A 20,202-nucleotide genomic window follows, 5' to 3' on the forward strand; every position below is an offset into this window, starting at 1 on the left:
TGAGGTCAAGAGTTTGAGACCAGCCTGGCCAACATGACGAAACTCTATCTCTACTAAAAATACAAAAATTAGCTGGGCATAGTGGAACATGCTTGTAATCCCAGCTACTCGGGAGGCTGAGGCATAATAATCACTGGAACCCAGGAGGCAGAAGTTGCAGTGAGCTGAGATCGCACCACTGCACTCCAGCCTGGGTGACCAAGTGAGACTCTGTCTCAAAAAAGAAAAAAAAAAAAAAAAGAGGCTGAGAGTGGTGGCTCATGCCTATAATCCTAACACTTTGGGAGGCCAAGGCGGGTGGATCACCTGAGGTGAGGAGTTTGAGACCAGTCTGGCCAACATGGTGAAACCACATCTCTACTAAAAATACAAAAATTAGCTGGGTGTAATAGCGCATGCTTGTAATCCCAGCTACTCTGGAGGCTGAGGCAGGAGAATCGCTTGAACCCAGGACAATAAGGTTACAGTGAGCCGGGATCACACCACTGCACTCCAGCCTAGGTGACAGAGTGAGACTCCATCTCAAAAAAAAGAAAGAAAGAAAGAAAAAAAAAGGCTGAGCACGGGGGCTCACGCCTGTAACCCCAGCACTTTGGGAGGCTGAGGCAGGCAGATCGCCTAAGGTCAGCAGTTTGAGACCAACCTGACCAACATGGAGAAACCCGGTCTCTACTAAAAGTACAAAATTAGCCAGATGTGGTGGTGGGCGCCTGTAATCACAACTACTCAGGAGGCTGAGGTAGGAGACTAGCTTGAACCCAGGAGACAGAGGTTGTGGTGAGTCGAGATCGTGCCATTGCACTCCAGCCTGGGCAACAAGAGGAAACTCTGTCTCAAAAAAAAAAAAAGAAAAGAAAAGAAAGAAAGAAAAGGCTTGGCATATAGGGGCAGAGCTTCTGAGTCAGTTTCTTTTTTTTTTTTTTTTTTTTTTTGAGACGGAGTCTTGCTCTGCCGCCCAGGCTGGAGTGCAGTGGCCGGCTCTCAGCTCACTGCAAGCTCCGCCTCCCGGGTTCACGCCATTCTCCTGTCTCAGCCTCCCGAGTAGCTGGGACTACAGGCGCCCGCCTCATCGCCCGGCTAGTTTTTTGTATTTTTTTAGTAGAGACGGGGTTTCACCGTATTAGCCACGATGGTCTCGATCTCCTGACCTCGTGATCCGCCCGTCTCGGCCTCCCAAAGTGCTGGGATTACAGGCTTGAGCCACCGCGCCCGGCCGAGTCAGTTTCTTTATTTGTAGCATGAGAGCAATAACACTGTCCCCTCTTGGGCTTGTCCATAGGGGTGGGAGGAGGAGTCTCTAGAAGGTCTAGGTTCAGCAGTGTGCAGTTCCACCAAACCTGCCAGTTTCATCCCATCAGCCTGGCAGCTTTTGACACTGAGCTCCCTGGGGCAGGAGCAGGGCCTCATCCTCTGTCCAGCTCAGCACTCTGTACTGTTGATACTCAGCTTCCATTCCGTCATCTAATAACCACACCTCACACCTGTTCCCCAGGAACAGAAGCAGTCAAATCACAGGCTCCCCTCGAAACAGACAAAAGCCCAATCCTATCATTACATTTCTGCTCAGCGATTACTCAGTAACCTCCTGAGAGCCAACTTCACTGGGCAGCTCTGGAATGCAGGGTGGGATTGGGGGCCCGTAGTTGCAGTCTCCCCAGAGACCCAAACAGGTCTTTGTCAAGTCTGTTGTCTTTTTTATTTTTTTCTTTTGAGACAGAGTTTCACTCTCGTTGCCCCCAGGCTGGAGTGCAATGGCTTGATCTCAGCTCATCACAACTTCTGCCTCCTGGGTTCAAGTGATTCTCCTGCCTCAGCCTCCCAAGTAGCTGGGATTACAGGCATATGCTACCACGCCCAGCTAATTTTGTATTTTTAGTAGAGACGGGGTTTCTCCATGTTGGTCGGGCTGGTCTCACACTCCCAACCTCAGGTGATCTGCCCACCTCGGCCTCCCAAAGTGTTGGGATTACAGACGTGAACCACTGAGCCTGGCCAAGTCTGTGGTCTTTCCTCCCACAATGCCAAGGGGTCCAGGCTGGGAGAGTGGACTCTTGAGTAGGGGAAGGACAGGCCAAAACATCCCGAGAGTCACCTTAGTCCCCACCCTGGGCCTCTGTGGCTAGCTCTTCAGAGGCTCAATCAGAATTCTCAAATCCCAGATAATGAGGGGATGCAGATCATCCTGCCGGGCCTTTTGTTTCCGGGCAGGAGACACCTTATCACAGATCAGCTCCTGAGGCTGTTTCTTCAGGCCTTCAGGGGAGGGTGGGCTTCAATCCCAGTGACTTCTGCTTTCCTCTGGGCTGGGTACATTCAAGAAGAGGGGTTCAGGTTGAGGGGCTCTGGAGGGCTGGACTCCTACACATCCCAAGATGGGGCTTGGAGATTCTCGAGTAGCTGGTGCCTGTGGTGTAGGGATCTGAGGTCTGCCCTGTTTGTTCAGGGAGTGCTGGGAAGGGACTCATTTTCCTTTTCATCCAGGCTCTTTGATGGGATTATGATACTGTGGGGAAGATCCTTGACTGCAGACTAGGTCTGAATCCTGGCTCTGCTACTTCTCAAGGGTGTGAACTTGCAGAGTTACCACCTCTCCGAGTCTCAGTTGGTTCATCTGTAAAAGACAAGGTTGTTAGAGATTGAATGAAAGAGTGGGTTACGGTGCTCATCAGAGGGTCCAGCTCATGGTAGGTGCTCAGTACCGGTGTGCTCCTTCTCCCTGCTTTGTAGGTAGACAAAGCTCCCTATCCTGCTTTGGGCATGGAGATGCTAAACAGAGAACAGCAAAAACACAACAGAGACTATGAGAGGCTGCAGAAGAGCAGTGTCAATTCAACAAAGGACCTCAAGAAGGAAAATTCCATTGAGACCCGGGAGACAGGGTGGGGCAGGTGTCTACAAGGTCACCTTGCAGGCCAGGTAAAAACATCCCATGGTAAAACATATCCCACAATCTGAAACAATGTGTGTGTGCACAAGTGATTGTGTCTACATTTTAAAAAATGGATCAAGTACAAAAAGCAAAAATAAAATAAAATAAAAATTCTTTGTAGATTATGACCATAAATATATATTTGTGAACGGCCAGGGATTGGAAGGGAACAGAACTATGAAGATGGTCCAGCTAGAATGTCAGGATTACATATGGATTTTTGGGTTTTGTTTGTTTGTTTGTTTGTTTGTTTGAGACAGAGTCTTGCTCTGTCGCCCAGGCTGGAGTGCAGTGGTATGGTCTTGGCTCACTGCAGCCTCCGCCTCCTGTGTTCAAGCAATCCCCCTGCTTCAGCCTCTCAAGTAGCTGGGACTACAGGTGCGTGCCACCACACCTAGCTAATTTTTGTATTTTTTAGCAGAGATGAGGTTTCACCATGTTACCCAGGCTGGTCTTGAACTCCTGGCCTCAAGTGATCCACCCACCTCAGCCTCCCAAAATGCTGGGATTACAGGCTTCAGCCACTGCGCCTGGCCACATACGAGTTTTTAAAAACTATTTAGTGATGTGTCCTGTTGCTCTATCATTTGTTTTAACTTAAAACTCAACAAATAAAAATAACATAATTTTTTTTTCTTTTTTCTTTTCTTTTCTTTTTATTTTTTATTATACTTTAAGTTCTAGGGTACATGTGCATAACGTGCAGGTTTGTTACATATGTATATTTGTGCCATGTTGGTGTGCTGCACCCATCAACTCGTCAGCACCCATCAATTCATCATTTATATCATGTATAACTCCCCAATGCAATCCCTCCCTCCTCCCCCCTCCCCATGATAGGCCCCAGTGTGTGATGTTCCCCTTCCCGAGTCCAAGTGATCTCATTGTTCAGTTCCCACCTATGAGTGAGAACATGCGGTGTTTGGTTTTCTCTTCTTGTGATAGTTTGCTAAGAATGGTGGTTTCCAGCTTTATCCATGTCCCTACAAAGGACGCAAACTCATCCTTTTTTATGGCTGCATAGTATTCCATGGTGTATATGTGCCACATTTTCTTAATCCAGTCTGTCACAGATGGACATTTGGGTTGATTCCAAGTCTTTGCTATTGTGAATAGTGCCGCAATAAACATACGTGTGCATGTGTCTTTGTAGTAGAATAATTTATAATCCTTTGGGTATATACCCAGTAGTGGGATGGCTGGGTCATAAGGTACATCTAGTTCTAGATCCTTGAGGAATTGCCATACTGTTTTCCATAATGGTTGAACTAGTTTACAATCCCACCAACAGTGTAAAAGTGTTCCTATTTCTCCACTTCCTCTCCAACACCTGTTGTTTCCTGACTTCTTAATGATTGCCATTCTAACTGGTGTGAGATGGTATCTCATTGTGATTTTGATTTGCATTTCTCTGATGGCGAGTGATGATGAGCATTTTTTCATGTGTCTGTTGGCTGTATGAATGTCTTCTTTTGAGAAATGTCTGTTCATATCCTTTCCCCACTTTTTGATGGGGTTTGTTTTTTTCTTGTATATTTGTTTGAGTTCTTTGTAGATTCTGGATATTAGCCCTTTGTCAGATGAGTAGGTTGCAAAAATTTTCTCCCATTCTGTAGGTTGCCTGTTCACTCTGATGGTAGTTTCTTTTGCTGTGCAGAAGCTCTTTAGTTTAATTAGATCCCATTTGTCAATTTTGGCTTTTGCTGCCGTTGCTTTTGGTGTTTTAGACATGAAGTCCTTGCCCATGCCTATGTCCTGAATGGTACTACCTAGATTTTCTTCTAGGGTTTTTATGGTATTAGGTCTAACATTTAAGTCTCTAATCCATCTTGAATTAATCTTCGTATAAGGGGTAAGGAAAGGATCCAGTTTCAGCTTTCTACTGGTCTTGAACTCCTGGCCTCAAGTGATCCACCGGCTTTGGCCTCCCAAAGTGCTGGGATTGCAGGCCTATTTTGTTTTTTCTGAAAAGCCTTAGAATCAGAATTAGCAAGATTCCTCAGTGGTTCTTATCCAAATTAAAATTTGAGAGGCATTGTTGTAGAATACAAATAAAATAAAATAAAAAGCCCTAGAGCAGAGGGCAGGGGGGCCTGGAGATATGGATTCTAGTGCCACCTCTGCCACTAAACTCCTATGAGACCATGAGCCTTCCTGTGCCTCAGTTTCTCCATCTGTACAATGGGATGGTGGGATCTAATACTCAGGTGTGGTTTCACATCTGTTTAAAATGTTTGTTGGCTGACAGGACAGAGGAAGAACAGCAAATGAGGCTGTCTTTTCCCTCCTGTGTGAGGAGGCTACTTCCAGCTCTGAGGAAAGAGGGGTCAGGAATGGGAGAAACGTTTCAAGGGAGTGTGACGAGCTTTTCTTGGTCGCGGCATCTCCTCTGTGTCAGGCTCTGTGCTCAGGCTACGGGCCTACCCGTAGCTCAGGCTACCATTCAGCTATGTAGAGGCTCAAGGAATCACACAGTCCCACACCTGTCTCATAAGTTCTGGAGATCAAATTTTGAACTGGGATTTGAGGCCTGGGTGAATTCAGAGCTCAAAGTTCCAATTCAAGTTGTGGGACATTGGCTGGGAGCAGTGGCTCAAGCCAGGTGCGGTGGCTCATGCATGTAATCCCAGAACTTTGGGAGGCTGAGGCAGGTGGATCACAAGGTCAGGAGTTTGAGACCAGCCTGGCCAGCACAGTGAAACCACGTCTCTACTAAAAATACAAAAATTAGCTGGGCATGGTGGTGCGCACCTGTAATCCCAGCTACTCGGGATGCTGAGGCAGGAGAGTCACTTAAATCTGGGAGGTGGAGTTTACAATGAGCCGAGATTGTGCCACTGCACTCCAGCCTGGGTGACAAAGCTAGACTCCATCTCAAAAAAAAAAAAAAAAGAGATGTGGGACGTCAGCTTGCCTGAGAAGCAGCTTGTCTCCCCCTCTCTCTGGTACCTGGAGGGACCAGCAACTATACCTGTCATTGTGTCATTGGCTGGGCTTCTCTGTGTCAGTCACAGAACCCACTACAGTCATATCAGCCCTGCAAGGGAGAGGCCCATATGTTCATTTTATGGATGGATAAAGAAGACTTCAAATGATGCTTACTCAGACTCCATGACCAATCAACTCGCTCTTAGGAATGTGCCCCAAAGAATCTTTCACACAAGTCCGGAAGGGGACATGGATGTGACCTCATTGAAGTGTTGTTTGTGGGGATGGGGAGCTGGAGGCAGCTGGGGGTCCACCTCCAGGGGAATAGAGAGGTAAAATGGGGTGGGTGCACTCCGTGCAGACGATGCAGCCGCTGGAAGCGAGGAAGGAGGTGCTTATGTGGCAACACGGAGGGTCTCACCAACAGCAGGGAGTCCCACAAGTAAACAACAGAACGAGACCCAAAACACACAATACCACTTATGCAAATGAAAACTACCTGCATATAAAACAACAATATATATTTTGCAATAACACATATGAACAAGAAGATACTCATTAAGCATATTCAGATGGTTGCCTTTGGCTTGGGTGGGTGGGAAGTGTGGTTGGAAAATGGAGATAAGGAGAAAAATTAACACAAGGAGAGAGGAGGACCAGTGATGATAATGCATCGCTAAGCAAGGAGTATGAATAACTCAGCCCTGTGTACTTGTGGTCCAACAAAGGACAAACAAGTAAAGATCAGAGAGATTAAGTAATTTGTCCAAATTACACAGCAGGTAAGGAGGGGTGAAGAGAATGTCCAGATAACTAGGCCTATTTAGGGCAAGGCAATAGCAGGACGCTTAAAACCATTAACCTGCACCTTAAGAGCAGAGAAGGCAGGAGAGGAGGCTGTGTGTGAAAGGTGTGGGGGTGGTTAGAGAATCCTTCTGTGCTCCAAGTCAGCCCTGAGTCTCCATGACTCTCTTTCTTCCCAAACACCCACTGGGCACTGTGGGGTTTGGGCCACAGCCCTTACTTTCCAGGGACTTTGATGATGCACAAAATGAGGTCATCCCTGGAGTTGGCAGGAAAGTCAGAGAAGGAGGTACTCCAGGAGGCAGGATTGAATCAGGAGTTATCAGGGTTTAGAAATTATAACATAAATCACGGCATCTACCAGGTAGTAGGCACTGCTCTAAGCTCACAAAGTCCTCATAAGCCTTCAGGGTAAATTCTATTATCATCTCCATTTTACAGATTAGGAATTGAGGCACAGAGAGGTTAGGTAATTTGTGCAAGTCACACAGCCGAGAAATGGCAGAGCTGGGATTTGAAACCCAGGCAGAGTGGGTCTGGAGGTCATGATCTTAACCATTATGCAATTTACCAGTGACATAAGGCAGATATGGCTCATCTGGCCAGGACTTCCTAAAGGCAATCTCCCCAGCCACTGCCTCCTCTTGAGCTCCCCACAGTGAGGGTGACATGGCCTGGGCTGGGTACATTGATGGCAGGGGCCTACCACCAAATGTCAATGCCTCCTGCCCCACAGAAGTTCTCCCCACCTTGGACATCAAGTATCCAAGGTGGAGGGACCCAATATCCTCATGATACACATAAGACACTGAGCCTGGAGAGGGGACAGGACTTGTCTGAGGTCACCCAGTTCTCCTGCTTATCAGACCAGAACCTCACCCCATTTTGGCTGAAACAAAGTACAATGTGTGCTAAGCTGTGGCTCCCCTTAACCCACACCCAGACCCCTGGGCTCCCTCCTGATAGCTCCTTCAGGCCATTTGCCCCCAGATGCAGAGATGCTGGCCAGTCTGCCCAGAACGCCATGTCCTCAGTCTTCCAAACAAGACTCCACCCACCCCAGAGCACTTGGAGATTGCCAAGCGGTCAGAGGCTCTGGCAGGGGAAGCCCGATTAATACTGCGCTGCTCCTTCTCCTTCTCTCCTGGTCCCTCCCAGCCTCCTTAGAAATTAGGGGTCATTACCATCAGGGTGTGAGATCGAGGCACAGCACACAAGTCATCAACACCCCAATTTCCAGTCTACCTTCGGCCCCAAAGTCCATCTTGTCAGTGTTGACTCAGGGCCAGGAAAAAAACAAATAATTCCGGGCCCAGCCCAAGCTGGTGTGGCAGGAAGGCACCCAATAGCTCTATCTACCTCCCCTGGAACTCTCTCCTTCCCCTCAACCCAGGGGATTTCTGACACTACAAGCCCGTGTCACTCCTACATGTGGGATTTCTGACACTACTGCTGGAAGCTGCCTACCAAGTGTGGTATTGGGGAGACAGGACCCTAGGGAGGTAGGGAGGCTGCTTTCTGAAGATGGGGACAAGACAGCCCATTCAGCCACCCACCCATCAATCCAATTACCCACCCACACATAATCATAGCTGATGTTTACTCAGTGCTTACTCTGTGCCAGGCACTGTCCTCAGTGCTTTGCCCAACTCTATTAGGTAGGGACTTTACCCATTTTACAGATGAGAAAACAGAAGCATAAAGATGTCGATTAATTTTCCCAAAGTTACACACTAGTAAAATAGTAGAGCCAGAATTCAAGCTCAGGCATTCTAACTCCTGGGCCTGCACTCCTCTATACCACAGCCATCACCATCTGTCCATTTACTGACCATCCATCCATCCATCCATCCACTCACATATGGTCACTCCTATTCAGCCATCTGTCTATCCACCTGTTCATCCATCCCTTTATCTCCCAACCCCTTGTTCAAAGCAGTCCATGAGAAGGAATGGCATATAGAAAGCTTCAGAGGGGAGAGAGTGGGGCATGTCTAAGAAACTAGCTACTGTATACAGAGTGAGGGAAAGACAGCAAAAGATGAGGCTAAGGAGATGAGCAGGGCTCAAATCACAAGGGTTGGCCCATCCACCATCTCTCCACCAACCCAGTCCATCTACCTGTCTATCCACCCTCCCACTCCTCTGTCCACCCATCCATTCATCCACTCATCTCTGTAATTTGCAAGGCAGGCAGATGATAGATAGATGATAAATAGATGATTGATAGATGATTGATAGCTAGATAGAACGATAGATAGATAGATAGATAGATAGATAGATAGATAGATAGATAGATAGAACGAAGAGTTGCCAGGGTACATTTCCTTCCTGACAGTGATATTGGGACATGGGGGTATATTAGGACTTCTGGAGGCACCTGGATAATTAGGATGATCTCCCTTCACCTCCTGCCCACAGTTTTAGGGTTCTGTGCATTTGTGGGAAGAGAGAATAGCATGGTGGACCAGTGTCAAGGCTGAAAGACCCTTCCAGGTCCTGAAACGTCAGTCCCCAGCCCTGGCCTCATGTCCCCTTGGGAAGACAGAAGGAATTGTGTTGTAAAGAGGTGTCACAATGCCCCCTGCCCCATACAAGTTCTCCCCACCTTGGCACTCTCAGTGTCCTGCCAAGAGTCCTCCCTGACTACCAGAAGTTCCATCTGACCATCAAGAAAGGCCCTGGTCCAGGATGTACAAGGTGGGATGAAGTCACTGGGCTGGAGAAGGTCAGCCCGGGGTCACAAGAAGCCTGATGGTCAGGAAAGAGCATGAAAGCCCCAGCCAGCCTCACCTGTGTGGCTGGGAGGTGGGTCCTCTTACAAAAGGCTTAGTTGGGTGCTGGTGCTGCTACCTGCCTTGTACTCCCCAGCTGTGGGACCTCTGTTATCTCCCTGGGGAGATGGAGAGAGGGAACAGGACACCCTCCATCTTGCTTCCTCTGCCCCTTCACCGCTGCAAAATGTGTCCTGGACTGTTTGGTTCATGTTACCCCCATCTCCAAGGCAAACTTGAGATAAGTAATAATTGTAGCTAACCTTTGAGTGCTTAAGCGGTCTAGGCACTTTACATGGACTAGCTCATTAAGTCCTCACATTAACTCTATGAGGTAGAGCTCTTGTTGTTCCCACATTATACCTGGGAAAATTGAGGTACAGAGATTATAATTTGCCTAAGGATCAGGCAGCTAGTGAGTGAGAGGGCTGGAGTTTTTTTTTTTTTTTTTTTTTTTTTTGAGACTCACTTTGTTGCCCAGGCTGCAGTGTGCAGTGGCACAATCTCGGCTCAGTGCAACCTCCGCCTCCTGTGTCCAAATGATTCCCCCACCTCAGCCTCCCAGGTAGCTGGGATTACAGGCACGTGCCACCACGCCTGGCTAATTGTTTTGTATTTTTAATAGAGACGGGGTTTCACCATGTTGACCATGCTAGTCTCGAACTCCCGACCTCAAGTGATCCTCCTCCTCGGCCTCCCAAAGTGCTGGGATTACAGGCGTGAGCCACTGTGCTCAGCCTTTTTTTTTTTTTTTTTTTTGAGACGGAGTCTTGCTCTGCCACCCAGGCTGGAGTGCAGTGGCCGGATCTCAGCTCACTGCAAGCTCCGCCTCCCGGGTTTATGCCATTCTCCTGCCTCAGCCTCCCGAGTAGCTGGGACTACAGGCGCCCGCCTCGTTGCCCGGCTAGTTTTTTGTATTTTTAAGTAGAGACAGGGTTTCACCGTATTAGCCAGGATGGTCTCGATCTCCTGACCTTGTGATCCGCCCGTCTCAGCCTCCCAAAGTGCTGGGATTACAGGCTTGAGCCACTGTGCCCGGCCTTTTTTTTTTTTTTTTTTTTTAACTTTTTTATAAAATAGAGATGAGGTCTTTCCATGTTGCCCAGGCTGGTCTTGAACTTTTGAGCTCAAGCAATCTTCCCACCTCGACCTCCCACTGAGATCACAGGTGTGAGCCACCCGTCCCTGCAGGGAACTGGAATTTGAACTGAGGTAGCTGGCTCCAGGCCCCCATGCTACCCAGTCACAAGAGGAAGTTGAGGCCTACCCCCAGCCTCCCTAACCCTCCCTTCGAAGCCTCTGTGCTCCCCCAAAGGGAAACGTGCTCTCCTATAGGTTCAGCCAGGTGTGCGTGAAACCACGGTGTAACTGTGCGAGAGGCTGATAGTCATGACTATTTGCACTGCGCCTTTACGGTTCCCAACACTCATGGCACCCCACCACGAGCTGGTGAAGTAGCTAGCCTTATTATCCCCATTTTGCCCCACTGAAGCTCAAAGAGGCACAGCAACTTGCCCAAGGTCGCCTGACCTGTAAGGGCAGGGTCAGGCCCAGAGCTCAGACCTTCAAACACCAAAGCCAAGGCACATTCCACAGCACCAGATGCCCCTGTGGGCCTTCACCAGCCTTCACACCCAAGTGCTATTTGCATTTCAATAAGGCACAAGGCCTTCCCCCAGAGTGAGGAGGCTACAGGTGGAATTTCTCGCTGGGCAAGGTCATGTGCCTATGGCCCTGGAGGATTTGAGAGGACAGGGGCCTTCCTAGAAAACCTGTAGTAATATCACAGGTGAGATCTTCTTGCCCTACTCAGAAAGCCCCACTCTTGAGTCATGCACTTCCCCATTCTAAACCCCAGCATGAGGGACAAACACATATTAGTATATATGTACATGTTAATACCTGTGTACCGTGCATCTGAAAGGCCTTGTGAGGTCTGCCTGCGGGGATGGGGGTCACGAAGGGGTATTTCTTTTTGCTGAGACAAGGTCTCACTCTGTCACCCAGGCTAGAGTGCAGTGGTGTGATCTCAGCTCCCTGTAACCTCCTCCTCCCTGGTTCAAGTGATTCTCCTTCCTCAGCCTCCCGGCGTCTCACCAGCCCCTCCCCTCCCTTGGGAATCCCATGATCCAGGAGGATCACTTGAGGTCAGGAGTTCGAGACCAGCCTGGTCAACATGGTGAAACCCCGTCTCTACTAAAAATACAAAAAAATTAGCCAGGCATGCTGGCACGTGCCTGTAATCCCAGCTACCTGGGAGGTTGAGGTGGGGGAATCATTTGAACACAGGAGGCGGAGGTTGCACTGAGCTGGGATTACAGGCATGCACCACCACATCCAGTTAATTTTTTGCATTTTTAGTAGAGACAGGGTTTTGCCATGTTGGTCAGGCTGGTCTCAAACTCCTGGGCTCAAGTGATCTGCCCGTCTCAGTCTCCCAATGTGCTGGGATTACAGGCGTGAGCCATGGCGCCAGCTCTTTTTTCTTTTCTTTTTTTTCTTTTTTTTTTTGAAATAGAGATGGGTCTTACTATGTTGGCCAGGTTGGTCTTTAACTCTTGGCCTCAAGCAATCCTCCTGCCTTGGCCTCCCAAAGTGCTAGGATTACAGGCATGATCCACCACGCCGGCCCATGGAGGGATAATTCTATCCAGATTCCTTCTTTTGACTTTAGCTTAGAACCCAAATGAAAATAGGATCATGGGATTCCCAAGGGAAGGGAGGGGTTGGTGAGACCTGTACTTGTCCTGTAACTTCATCACTCCCTGCGGGATGGAAGTGAGGGAAGCAGGTAGGGGAAATGGGACTTCTGCTCCAAACCTCTAAACCGGAGTTTCTTAATCTTGGTGTTTTTGACATTGGGCGCTGATGATTCTTTGCTGCGGGGGCTATGCATTGTAGGATACGTAGCAGCATCCCTGGCTCCTACCCGCTGGAAGGCAGTAGCACCCACCCCACACTGTGTGACAACCCAAAATGTTTCCAAACATGCCAAATGTCCTCTGGAGGAAAAGTCACCCCTGGCTGAGAACCAGTGATCTAAGTCACATACGCAGTATGCACATACCCAGCACCCTTGACAAGGAACACGTGAGCAAAGAACAGCCAGTTAAAAGAAACCAGATGTTAACCCGGAAAGTATGCAGTCAGGCTCCACCCTCCACCAGAGCTGGCTGTGCTAGGCCCTGGGGGAGGTAATGGGGAGTCCTCAGCCCTCTGAGGTGAGTCACTTGGAGGCTGGCTTGGCCCCTAGAAAGGGCAGGGGAAGGCTAGTGCTGCCTGACTCCCTCTTCCTCCTCCTCCTCCTCTTCCACCACTTCCCCTGGACTGTCTCTGTCCCAGTTTTTGTGAGGGCTTCATCCCTGGATGTTCCGGGGACCCTGGCTGTCCCCTACCCCTGCTGCCACCAGAGTCCTGTATGTTGCAGCAGCAGCACCCTAAACACAGCTGAGGTGTGGACCCAGGGCAGGATGGGCCCAAGCCAGGGCCTGGGCTAGGGCAGAAAGGGAGGAGAGAGTTTGAATCCTGGTTCCCACACTAAGCAGTTGTGGGACTTCGGAAAGGTACTCACATACTATCCTACAAACTGTGTCAACTCAGACAAATGCTTCGATGCCTTTGAGCCTCGGTTTCCGTATCTGAAAAATGGGGGCAACATCTCAAATGGCTCTTCGGAGCTTTTTTTTTTTTTTTTTTTTTTTTTTTTGAGACGGAGTCTCGCTCTGTCGCCCAGGCTGGAGTGCAGTGGCCGGATCTCAGCTCACTGCAAGCTCCGCCTCCCGGGTTTACGCCATTCTCTCGCCTCAGCCTCCCGAGTAGCTGGGACTACAGGCGCCCGCCATCTCGCCCGGCTAATTTTTTGTATATTTTAGTAGAGACGGGGTTTCACCGTGTTAGCCAGGATGGTCTCGATCTCCTGACCTCGTGATCCGCCCGTCTCGGCCTCCCAAAGTGCTGGGATTACAGGCTTGAGCCACCGCGCCCGGCCTTTTTTTTTTTTTTTTTGACGGAGTCTCACTCTGTCACCCAAGCTGGAGTGCACTGGCCAGATCTCAGCTCACTGCAAGCTCCACCTCCCGGGTTCATGCCATTCTCCTGCCTCAGCCTCCCGAGTAGCTGGGACTACAGGCGCCCGCCACCTCGCCCGGCTAGTTTTCTTTTGTATTTTTTAGTAGAGATGGGGTTTCACCGTGTTAGCCAGGATGGTCTCGATCTCCTGACCTTGTGATCCGCCCGCCTCGGCCTCCCAAAGTGCTGGGATTACAGGCTTGAGCCACCGCGCCCGGCCGGCTCTTCGGAGCTTTTGCCGAGCTGAGTGGCTAATGCCTGACATTTGGCAGATCCTCCATCCCGTGAGTAAAGAGTGCCACCCTTCCATCTGTGGGCTGCTCTCTTCAGTCCCCCAGCCATTCTGAAAGCGCCTGCCTCTCTCATCCCTGGCCCCAGCCTCATGAGCCCAAGATGCCCAAGAGGCTGATGCAGCCCTGGGGCTAAGGGTTAGTGGGGAGCAGGGACGGGGGGTGGGGTCTCTGCAGCTCCTTCATCTTCATGGTCCTTCTGTGGTGTCAGGAGGACAAAACCCACATGCTCAGACTCACCCTTAACACGAAGAAACCTAAGCCACTTCTCGCAGCCCAGGAAAGGGAGCATTCTCTGGGCCAGGATGTCAGCCTCTACCAAGGATAAAGAGATTGCCATGGGTCCTATAGCACTGATTGTCACTGCCCTCACGGGACATCGGGCAATGACTGGAGACATTTTTGTTGTCACAACCGGGAGAGGGTGCTACTGGCATCTGGTGGGTAGAGGCCACTGCTGTAATCCTGCAAGACACAGGACAACCCCTCTAACAAAGATTGTCCAGCCCAAAGAGTCAGAGGTACCAAGGCTGAGCCACCATACTCTACAGGGACCCTCTTGTGTTCATGCGTGGTGTCTTTGTCACCTTCACACCAAGAGCCTGGCATCCAAGAGGTGCTCAGGAATGGTTGCGAATGAATGAATGGAGCAACTCATGTCCTATCCTCAGCTCTGCTAAGAGATGGTGATTCATGGTGTAGACCTCATACTTCCCAGTATGTTGTTCTGTCCATGCAGGGTCCAAAAACCCAGAACCCAAATCCAGCAGTCAAAACCCCACAGTGTTCTTGCCAGACTGGGAAATCTGGCTGCCCCGCCCTCCAGTGAGCTGGGAGCTGTGCAGGGCAACCTTGGCTAATCAGCTGCCACACAGCACGTCTGGCAGGAGCTCAGTGGGTTGATGGAATGAGGACAGAAAGAAATAAAAGATGCACAGGCCCCTGGCAGGCCCTGCTCCCATAGAGCAGTGGGCACAAGACACGTCATGGAGCACGGGGTGTGGAAAGACCTGGGTTCAAATCCCAGCCTTGCTCCTCACCAGTCATGTGACTCTGGACATGGGACTGGCCTCTTCAGTTTTTTTCAGTTACAAGGGGGGCTAATAATAGTAACACCTTCCTCAAAGGGTTGATGTGAGGATTGTAAGAGGTGATCCACTGACAGGGTTTGGTGCGGTGCTCACAAATTGAAGTGGAAAATAATCTTGGTTTTTTTGAGATGGGGTCATGCTCTGCCACCCAGGCTGAAGTGCAGTGGTGTGATCACAGCTCACTGCAGCCTCAACCTCCTGGGTTCAAACCATCCTCCTGCCTCAGCCTCCCGAGTGGCTAGGACCATAGGTGCATGCCACCATGCCTGGCTAATTTTTAACTTTTTTTAAACAGAGACAAGGTCTCCCTATGTTGCCCAGGCTGGTCTTGAACTCCGGGCCTCAAGTGATCCTCCCACTTCAGCCTCTCAAAGTGTTGGGATTACAGGTGTGATCCACCGCACCTGGCTAGAAAACAATCTTTGATGACCACTATCACAGTTCATTTCCAGTGCTTGCCCCTCTGCCTGTAAGCCCCTGTGCCCTGGGGCTGAGCCTGGAAGAGTCTGGGAAGGCTGTAGAACACTTGCTCATTTCTTGTGGCTATGCACCAGCACTGGGGTAGGCTTTAGGGACAAAGAGATGCATAGGATGCAGTCCTGACTGCGGGAGACATTTACAGCCTGTTGGGACTTTAGCAAAGGACTATGTTGGGATTAAGATGAGACAAGACTGCAGAAAGTGGTCCCAGTGCACTCGTAGGACTCTAAATGATGACTTCTTCAGAATGTGTGTGCCTGACTCACCTTAGTCCCTCCAGTAAAGGAGCACATCCTGAGAGGGGTCCAGAAGGCATAGAAGAGGACAAGATGGGGCAGGGGCTGCAGGAGGCTTCAGGGGTTCCTGGAGAAGGTTTCAAGTCTGCCACTGACCTTGGAAGAATAGGAAGAATTTTGAAAACTGCAAATTTGCAAAACTGAGGGCACATATATACCTGGGTAGGAACCAACAGGAACAAAGCCTGCTTTGGAGGAAAGCCCTGGACAAGTTTGGGCTGGGCAGATAGTTTGTAAATTAAACCCAGAGAAGACTGGGTGAGGTGGCTTATGCCTGTAATCCCAGCACTTTGGGAGGCTGAGGTGGGCGGATCACCTGAGGTTGGGAGTTCGAGACCAGCCTGACAAACATGGAGAAAACCCGGGCATGGTGGCACATACCTGTAATCCCAGCTACTCGGGAGGGTGAGGCAGGAGAATCACTTGAACTCAGGAGGTGGAGATTGCTGTGAGCTGAGATCGCACCCTTGCACTGGGCAACAAGCGTGAAACTCCATCTCAAAAAACAAAACAAAACACAGAGGAACTACATGATGATTTGAGAAAAGGAGACTTCTTTTGTAAGAGGGCAGGAGCTCAACTTCCACTAACCCTGTACCTAGCGGTTCTCTCACAGTGCCTGGAGGCTGGAGGGCTGTGAGGCTGGGGGAGGGGAAATGGGTTCCCCTGACAGCTGAAGCCTGGGGGACCAGAACAGATCCAGCCTGACACACATGCAGGGTGGATGGTTGCCTACAGATGCCTCATCCTTTGGTGGTACTGTCACGGTGAGGACAGTCCCTAGTAAAATGCACAGCTGGTACCAGAAACATGGTGTGGGGATTTGAAGGTGAACAGGATAGCTTGGTCACAGGAAGGGTAGTGACAGAGGAATAAATAAATGTCAATGTGATGTGCTAAATGTGGCAATGGGGCCTCCTAGAGAGTGGGTAGACCCCAGTAAGTAATCAACCAAGAGTGGTGGTTAGGATGAAGTAGGTATGGGTGAGTAGGAGACACATTTGGTAACAATGAGATATGTTCTAAAATAGAATGGGCTGGCTGGTTGGAAAGTGAGCTGGTACCCCTTACTTGAATTCAGTTCAATTGATCCAACATTTATCAAGCTTTCTCTAAATGCATTCGTCTGGAGTAAAACAGTAAATAGGATTTTGGAGGCTGTTATGTCAAGGGTAAGAGTATGAGATAGTTGCCCTTAAGGAGCTGAAGCTCTAATGGGAAAGACAATTTCCCTAGTGCACAGGAGGGAGGGCTCAGGGGAACACCTGAGCCAAGGTACAGGCTCTGGAAGTACCGGATGTGAGCAGGGAACAAGAGGTAGACTGTGTGACTGAAATGCAGCGTGGGTGGAGGGTTGGAGGGACTGGAGAGTGGAAGCCACGTTCTTTTTTTTTTTTTTTTTTTTTTTTTTTTTTGGAGACAGAGTAGGCTGGACACAGTGGCTCACGTCTATTATCCCAACACTTTGGAGGCTGAGGCGGGTGAATCACCTGAGGTCAGGAGTTTGAGACCAGCCTGGCCAACATGGTGAAACGTCGTCTGTACTAAAAATACAAAACTTAGCCGGGCGTGGTGCTGGGTGCCTGTAATCCCAGCTTACTCGGGAGGCTGAGTCAGAAGAATCGCTTGAACCCAGGAGACGGAGGTTGCAGTGAACTGAGATCATGCCATTGTACTCCAGCTTGGGTAACAAGAGCGAAACTCTATCTCTTTTTTTTTTTGACATGGAGTCTTGCTCTGTGAGTGTGAAGCACAGCGTGACCAAGCAGGAGGGTGGGAGACAGGAAGCCCTGGTGGAAGGCAAGCTGGCAGGGCCCTGCAGGAGAGAGAGTTGGAAGGCCTGTGGGAGCAGTGGCAGAGAAGAGGGAGGGGAGGGCCACACAGGAGCCACGCGAAGGACACGGACAGATGGATTGGATGTGGGGAAAGGGGGTGGGGAGGAACTGAAGATGATCCCCAGGTTCCTAGCCTCTGGGAGCTGGCTGTTGTGTCTGGTAAGCAGGCAGAGTTCTGCAGCAGCAGGGGGCCAGGTCAGGGGACCCTGATGGCTCTCCCTTGCTCTGGAGGTCCCTGGCTCCATGGTCAACACAACAGTGCTCCAGAGTGGCTCTGGGGGCTTCTAAGCAGTGGTTCCTTCTCCTCCCTTCCGCCCCTGGCATAGCAGTTGAAATCCCAGTATCCAGTGCCTCAGCTCTCGCCTTCTTTACCCCCTCCCAGGACTCACAGAAACCCTCTGGACCCAGTCATGGGCCAAAGACACCATCAAGCAAGGGGGTGAAGGCTCCACACCCATCCGTGTCCCAGGCGTGGAAGCAGGACCGTGAGCAGTCTCTGGCAGCAGCCTATGTGCCGGTCGTGGTGGACTCTAAGGGGCAGAATCCAGACAAGCTCAGGTTCAATTTCTACACCTCCCAGTACTCCAACTCCCTGAACTCCTTCTACACCTTGCAGAAGCCTACCTGTGGCTACCTGTACCGTCGAGACACTGACCACACCCGCAAGTGCTTTGATGTGCCTCCTGCCAACTCGGTCTTGTGGCGCTCTCAGGCCTGAGCCAACCAGAAGCCCCTCACCCTTCACCCACACCCCTGTGACCTCAGGTCCCCAAGGGGAAGGGCTACTTACTGCAGGAGGAGCGACCTGTATCGGGCTGAGACAGCTGTGCCATGCCCACCTATCAACAGTGATAAAAGGAGGTCTGTCTTCTCAGCAGCAGTTCAAGTTTGTCCTTCCTTTCCCTGGCATCTGAATGGTTGGCTGTGAGTGGGTAAACAGGCCATGGGGATGTTATACTGTAAGGTTATGTCCAGAGGTTCCTGAAGACTTGGAAGGACTTGATTCTCAGTTCCCTAACCCCAAAAGTAACCTCAACCCTTCTCCAGAGCCTGAGTCCCAAGCAAAGCCAATCCTGGCTCCAGCCTCCTGATGGTCCAGGCTTGGATCCCTCCAAAAATAAGGAAGAGAGGGTGGGCACGGTGGCTCACACCTGTAATCCCAGCACTTTGGGAGGCCAAGGTGGGCGGATCACCTGAGGTCAGGAGTTCAAGACCAGCCTGGCCAACATGGTGAAATCCCGTCTCTACAAAAATTAGCCAGGCATGATGGCAGGTGCCTATAATCCCAGCTACTCGGGAGGCTGAGGAATGAGAATCACTTGAAGCCGGGAGGCAGAGGTTGCAGTGAGCCAAGATTGTGCCACTGCACTCCAGCCTGGGCAACAGAGGGAGACTCCATCAAAAAAAAAAAAAATTAATTAAAAAAAAAAAGGAAGAGATCCATCAACTGGCCATGACTCCTGCTCTTTCACAAGGTCATCTTACCCTGGTTGGAGCAGCTGCTGCAGAATGAGGAAGAATGCGGGGAATGAACACAGTCTCTAGGGAGTCCCCTCCCAGACCCAGTTTTACATAAAGCTGCTACTTCTGACTTGTAGTTTGTTGGTGGGGGAGGATTTCCCATCCTTGCTGTCTCCTCTGGTCCAGAAGAACTGGCTCTGAGGCTAGTTGAGCTCATGGGTCATGGGGCATGGAAGAGGGGGATGGAGGCAGAGGGCACTGGATTCCCAGCAGTGGCCTGAGTGAGTCCCCAGTCACTGCCATTCAGAGGGACCCCAGTGGTGTGCTGGAGCCAGCTCGTACTGGCTTGTAAGAGCTGGCTGTGCCCATGTCTTCCCTATCCCGCAATCAGTGATTTCCTGTTGGCAGTTTGAAATCAGCTGTGGTGGGAGCATTTACACCACAGAAGCGAGCAAATGCCTAAAAATTGGAGTTTCTTTTTTCCAGAGAGCTCATCATTAAACATTTACCAGCACACCACACGGTGAACTCAGCTGGTTTCATTCCTAGGACTCTCGTCCCCCTGTAGGTATGGTGGTGTATTTCGTGGGCATAATTCCTGTGCAGGAGAGGTTGGGGTTGGTGTGGGAAGGGGAGACAGGTGTCCGGAGACCCCGACAAGCAGTCCACAACACAGGCCAGGCTGTCCTGTCGGCCTTTCTTTGAGAAGATGGTAAGCAGCGTGGAGGGAAGCGAGACCCCTCGAGGCGACCCTAACAGCACAGAATCTGCGTTTTCCTTTTTTTTTTTTTTTTTTTGAGACCGAGTCTCGCTCTGTCAACCAGGCTGGAGTGCGGTGGCGCGATCTCCACTCACTGCAAGCTCCGCCTCCCGGGTTCACGCCATTCTCCTGCCTCAGCCTCCCGTGTAGCTGGGACTATAGGCGCCCACCACCACGCCGGGCTAAGAATCTGCGTTTTCCTCTTGGCTTGCTGTAGGTTCTCTTTCGAGTTAGAGTTTTCCTCAAATGCCTGATGAGCCTTGGCTGGCCTCTGACCATCTGGCATCTGTACCAGGTCTCTCTTTCTGCTTGGTCATTAGTGTTCAAGGAGCCAGGTACGGGAGGCACGTGGTGGTTTTCTCACTCTCCGTATGTAGACTTTCTTTTAACGCTCCATTTACAGAATGGCACATGTCTCTTCCTGAGGCTGTGCCTAGAGACTAGGGCCTCTCTGGCCAAATCTCCAGAAGAAACTTCAACCAGGGT

The 20,202-nt window shown here is 50.3% G+C and overlaps 1 protein-coding gene across 3 annotated transcripts; it reads left to right on the forward strand.

Annotated features, from left to right (window-relative positions):
- Positions 1–9,252: 9,252 nt before the first annotated feature.
- Positions 9,253–18,375, forward strand: LOC117087214 (uncharacterized protein 114841037). 3 transcript variants are annotated; one of them, XM_033217155.1, is made up of 2 exons: positions 9,253–9,469; positions 17,878–18,375. In XM_033217155.1, the coding sequence occupies exons 1-2, from the start codon at positions 9,416–9,418 to the stop codon at positions 18,211–18,213; spliced, it is 390 nt and encodes a 129-aa protein (XP_033073046.1). In that variant the 5' UTR covers positions 9,253–9,415; the 3' UTR covers positions 18,214–18,375. The 3 variants fall into 3 exon arrangements, with proteins under 3 accessions (XP_033073046.1, XP_033073047.1, XP_033073048.1); XM_033217156.1 differs by having other exon boundaries at positions 9,260–9,361; positions 17,878–18,372; XM_033217157.1 differs by lacking the exon at positions 9,253–9,469 and adding an exon at positions 16,701–16,832 and having other exon boundaries at positions 17,878–18,372.
- Positions 18,376–20,202: the final 1,827 nt, after the last annotated feature.

This window comes from Trachypithecus francoisi, unplaced genomic scaffold, assembly GCF_009764315.1.
Source record: "Trachypithecus francoisi isolate TF-2019V2 unplaced genomic scaffold, Tfra_2.0 Lachesis_group10, whole genome shotgun sequence".
Taxonomy (NCBI): Eukaryota; Metazoa; Chordata; class Mammalia; order Primates; family Cercopithecidae; genus Trachypithecus; species Trachypithecus francoisi.